Source organism: Mus pahari, chromosome 14, assembly GCF_900095145.1.
Source record: "Mus pahari chromosome 14, PAHARI_EIJ_v1.1, whole genome shotgun sequence".
In the NCBI taxonomy this organism is placed as follows: domain Eukaryota; kingdom Metazoa; phylum Chordata; class Mammalia; order Rodentia; family Muridae; genus Mus; species Mus pahari.
This window is the reverse complement of record NC_034603.1, coordinates 77,416,536-77,422,051: the sequence shown is the minus strand read 5'-3', so window position 1 is coordinate 77,422,051 and position 5,516 is coordinate 77,416,536. Positions and strand designations below refer to the sequence as shown.

The following is a 5,516-nucleotide window of genomic DNA, read 5'->3' as shown; positions in this document are numbered from 1 at the left end:
GGGAAGGGGAAGGGGAAGGGGAAGGAAGGGGAAGGAGAAGGAGAAGGAGAAGGAGAAGGAGAAGGAGAAGGAGAAGGAGTAGGAGAAGGAGGAGAAGGAGAAGGAGAAGGAGAAGGAGAAGGAGAAAGGAGAAGCAGCTGCTAAATACCACAACTTTGAAATTCCCATTGATTGAATGGTTGGATCTAGTGTCTCAGCATTGATGGTAGTTACTAGCCTCTAAAAGAGACCATCAGAAATTATGAGCCTCTAATTTAGGAACACACTACCTCCTGAAGTCTGGCACAAAGGTCCTCTTAAGGGTCAGTAAAGCCTCTGAAGCAGCTTTGGAACTTCAGGAAACCTGCTGTGCGACAAAGGAACATGTTAGATTGCATCCATAGTGTGTGCACAGCAAAAGCCATACTGCAAAATTATGTGGGTTACAGGAGTTACCTGACCTCTGATGAATACCAGCCATTTATATTATATGAATTAGGACAAATGATCACTTAAGTAAAAAGTAGTTAGACTTAGCAGCTGTATATCGTCTTGTCTACTTGGTCACGTGACACTGTTGCCAAATGGAAATATCAAATTCTCTTATCAGACAAGTCTGTGTGTGCACTGAAATGGATGAACTAGTATTGCTATAATAAAATTCACTGTGGCTTAAATTACTGGCTAAATTCTTTGGAGAAGCATGGAATATTTTCAACAAGAATATCTACCATTGGCTGGATAGATGATTCTGTGGTAAATAGCACTTGTTGCTCTTAGATTGATTCCCAGACCCACTTAGTGATTCACAACCATCCATGACTCCAGTTCAGGGGACTCTGAAGCCCTCTTCTGAGTTCCTCTGGCACCAGGCATTCATGTGGTGCACACACATACACACAGGCAAACATTCACACACAAAATGAGCATGTCTTAAAAGAAAGGGTATTTGCCACAGAGCGTTGCCAGTTTCATTAGCATATTAGAAATCTCCCACTTCGTTCTTAGTGTGCGTGTCTTAGGGAAGCAATAACTTGAACGTAGAATGACCGGAATACACTTGAATCTGGCCTGCTGTCATTGGGTGGTCTAGGAAGCTTACTGGATCCTTCAATTTCTTCTCATGGCAGGAAGAACGATCGTGGCTTGTCCTGATGAAAAAACCATGAATGAACTAGATTTAAATTACTCGATAGATGCAGTGAGAGTCATCTTCAAGGACACTTTCTCATATCATTTGAAATTTTCTTGGGGTCAAAGGATCCCTAAAACGAAAGAGCACAAAGACCATTCAGGTAACTTTACCATTATTAAATACATATTAATGTAGATATTGCTAGTATGTCATTAGTCCTTGTGGCATATAACAGAAACTGAAATTAACTGGGTTAATTTTAAATCAAGAAAGGATCAGCTTTTATTAAATAAAATCTCCACTTTTCAAAAACATAATTTAATTGGTATATATTTCTTGTATATAGTGAGATTGAAAACAGACATATTCTATTGAAGTCTATTGTGTACTTTGACCCTGTTTACTCCCAACCCCCATTTTCTCCTCTCTCCTTCCTCTTATCCCCATTCAGTTTTGTTTTTACAATCATGTCATTCATATGTATGTGTGTGTGTGTGTGTGTGTGTGTGTGTGTGGTTTTATGTATTTATATAAAATCTAGGATCTATAAATGAGAAGAAATGTGATAGTCTGTCCTGAGTTTGACTCATTTTTTGTTCAATACAGTGGCCTCCTGTTGCATCTGTTTTCCTGCAAACAGCATCAACTTACTTCTTATGGCTTAACAAAACTTGATTGTCTATAGGTATACCCATTCATCTGTTGATGGACGCCTAGGCAGGCTTTATGTCTGACTTGTGTGAGTAGTGATGTAATAAATTTAGGTGGTCACTCATCTCTGTGGTATGTTGTTCCAGAGTCCTGGCATACACTCTGGCTAGGTAGCTTTTTATATATAACATAGTAGGTCCACTTTGAGTATTTTTAGGGGTCTCCATGCTTATTTGAAAGTTATACTTTTGAGTTCATTGTTCCATTAAGAACTTATAGCCTCAGCTACTAAATGAAATCCTGTTTCAGAAAACTAAAAACTACTTCTGTTACTGTTTCTTTCTTTCTTTCTTTCTTTTTTAATTAAAAACTTCAAAAAGAATCTCCTGCAGTCATCTCCAATCATTTAACACGAGCTCAGTGTTTTCCGCTAGTAAGTTTCTTTTTTCTTTTTTCTTTGGAGCAAACAATAGAAGGTGACAGCTGGACAAAAATATTTTAAAATTGAAATAATTATAAAATATAATAAAGAAATAAACAAGAGCTCACCTTAAAAGATGTTGATGAAGCCATCTTGTATGTCCTCCTTGGGCATGCTCTACAACCCGAGCCAATGAGTCTTACCAAATACTATATTATTATAGATTTTTTTAAAAGCACATTTTGGAGAATTACAGATTTTTATTTATCCCACAACAAAGACCACCTGCTCACCTAATAGGGGTTGTGTCTTCTTTTCTTGAAGCTCCTTGTGAACCACTGAACAATAAAATGATTTGCGAAAACTCAGCCTTCTGGGAAAAGGGCTTTGTGGCCTTTCAAGCTGCCATTAACGCCGGTATCATAGAGGTGAGTAGAAAGCTGAAGGAAGCTAAGTGCATTGCCTTCTGAGTTTTGATAGGTAGAGATATGAATGCTCTGTTATTATTATTATTATTATTATTATTGCCACTAAGCGTTGTATGCCGAAGAGCTTCCATATCCAGACCCTAGTGTCAGAGTACTGGTGACTTAAAAAAATATACACAGCACAGTCACTTATAAGCGGAGATCCTGGTAGTACAGAGGTAGAAGTATGGATGTACAGCCATCATAAGGGTTCAGGGTCTATTGTGGGGTAGTAAACCACGTGCTGCCTAAGCAATAAAACAGGTGCCACTCTGCTGAAAAACTCCAAAGAAGACCTGGTGTGAAGTGTTCCTCTGGGCAGTTTTAAAAACAAGTAAATTTCCTTTTTCCACTGAAGGACTTAATGTAGAACTTTGGGCATTCTGAGAACTACAAGCTAATGCCTTCTTACAGTTTGACGAAAAGTTCGCAACGGGATAATAATTTGTTCATTGGTGTCCTCCTTTAGATGACAACAAACCACTCCGTGATGGAAGAGCTGATGTCAGTCATTGGTTCAAATATGAAGATGCCACCTTTTATTGCCCAAGGAGGAGTTGCGACTGATTTTTTTATTTTCTTCTGCGTTATTTCCTTTTCTTCACTTATATACTATTTATCAGTCAATATTACCCAAGAAAGACAGTACATGACCACATTAATGGCGATGATGGGGCTTCGAGAGTCGGCTTTCTGGTAAATTGCTTGTCTATGTTACACCAATTGGCATCTGTAAACAGAATAACTTAAGTGCGGTGACTCATTAGGCTTATTTTCATCATGCTTGGACTTGATGCTTCAGTGAATCATGGCATATGGATGTTTGGAGTGTATGGCTTCACACACTTGGTAGCTGAAGTTATCTGTATTTCATTAACTTAAAGAAAGTCTGAGGTGCTTCCCATGTTCAGGGCACTAGCAGCACGGGGGCTGAGTCTCGGTGACTAGTTATTTTGTTTATATGAACCAAAATATTTGAGAAGTTAAGGTTTTTTTTTTTTTAGTGTAAAATAAAATATGTATTTTAGACACTATGTTAAACATGATGATAGCTTGGTCCCCCTTTACATGGGTCATTGAAGAGAAATCTCTTATGTCCTGAGCATTGAGTTTTCCTTAGTAGAGACAAGAAAGCAGAGTGGTTAGAGCAGTGGCCTGCCCAGTGGAAAGCCAATGGGCTGCCTTCCTCTCAGATTTAGTAGCTGCTACCTTTGAATGTGTTGTTTAAACTCTATAAACTTCAGTTTCCTTCTCTGCAAAGCAGGAAAAGTTCTACTTCTTGTTGGCAGCAGGATTAAATTAAAAAAAAAAAATTTGCTTAGAGTGCCTTACACTGAAGCCGAGAAAATTTAAAAGCTTGGTATCAGCCATCAATTGATGGAAGTGTAGGAAAAACCGTGCATTCCAAAAGGACAGCGGATGTGAGTTAGGAAACCGAGGATTCAATTGTTAGTGGCCAGGCTTTCAGATGGGATTAGCCAAGTGATGTATTAGAGACAGGTAGAGAAGAAGAAATGAGTACAGAGTCAGAAAGCAATGGCTCGAATGTCAAGCTTGCCTTTCACAAGCTAAGTGTTATTTTCAGTGTTAAAGATGGTATCCAGGGGACGCATAGTTCCAGGGACATGCTGGTCTCTAAAGAGGAACTCTGTTGAATAAGAAGACCACACACTTTACTGGCTGACTTCTGCCAAACGTGTTATTTTTCCTAAAATAATGTTCAATATACTAAGCGTGGAAAGAAAGAAGAAAGGAGTTGGAGAGGTGGATGAGGTGTTGAGAGCACATGCTGCCCTGGAGGGTCCTTTGGTCCCCAGCCTCCAAGTCTGACAGCTTAAAACTGCCTGTAACCCCAGGTCCTGGGGAGCTGTGCTTCTGGTCTCCACAGGTACACACACATTCGCCTCTACAGGCACACACACATTCGCCTCCACAGGCACACACACATTCGCCTCCACAGGCACACACACATTCGCCTCCACAGGCACACACACATTCCCACATACTCCACACACCCTCCCACGGAGACACACATGTACATAATATCAAATAAAATATATCGCTGACAAAAGAAAGGACATGGGAAGTTTGATACAATGCAAGGGTTTCTTTTTTTCTTTTATCCCTTTGTGTATTAAAATGATAGCCTCAATATTGTTTGTTCACTATATTTTAAAAGATGTTGGAAAACTATGAAGAGGTAGCAGAAAGTATTCTATTTGGAAAAAAACATCTAGTGAGTAAGGATTAAAAAATATTGGGGCTTTTGCTTCGCTCCCTGCAGGAAAGGGGCTGATATTTTATTTGAGTAAAATTAAGGCATTTATAGAAAGCAGATGGAGGAACAGTTTCAGGTAATCACATTGGACAGAGAAATAAGACTTCCTCAACTTGATGGGATTTTTTGCTGTAAATAAAGGAACTAGCTGCCCATTGTGGATATAGCACTAATTTAATTCTTTAATCCTTTCCTGGAGAGGAAATTGAAAGTTAAAGAAATCAAATATGCTTCTTAACATATTTAGTGATAAGGTCACAGAGGAAATCTGAACCCAAGCCTGTGACGTGACTGGACCCTTTGCAAAGCCTACTTCCTGCCTTTGGCCTTAGTAGTAGTAGCTCCACTTCCAGCCACCTATGGGGCTGTATTCTCCATGGCTGTCCTTGCTGTATTCCTGCACTGAGACATCTAGGTTGGAAGCTGCCAAACCACTTTTCTGCAGTTTGTGAAGTAGGCGTGGCTGGTGCACTTCCAGTGCCGGGAAGAAAATAAAAACAGCATTAACAGTGTAGGAGACATAGAAATCTATGCAAAACTCAAGTGTTGTTGTCTACAAATGCATTCTTTTTTTTTTTTTTTTTT

The 5,516-nt window shown here is 39.3% G+C and overlaps 1 protein-coding gene across 2 annotated transcripts in view; it reads left to right on the top strand.

Moving 5' to 3' along the window:
• The window catches only part of Abca9 (ATP binding cassette subfamily A member 9), a 68,424-nt gene that overhangs the window by 7,282 nt on the left and 55,626 nt on the right, over positions 1-5,516 (top strand). For both annotated transcript variants that reach the window (XM_021211669.2, XM_029545735.1), the window contains 3 exons: positions 1,110-1,274; positions 2,511-2,614; positions 3,123-3,349. In XM_021211669.2, the coding sequence (XP_021067328.1) occupies positions 1,110-1,274; positions 2,511-2,614; positions 3,123-3,349 (496 nt within the window). The remainder of the gene's footprint in view (positions 1-1,109; positions 1,275-2,510; positions 2,615-3,122; positions 3,350-5,516) is intronic.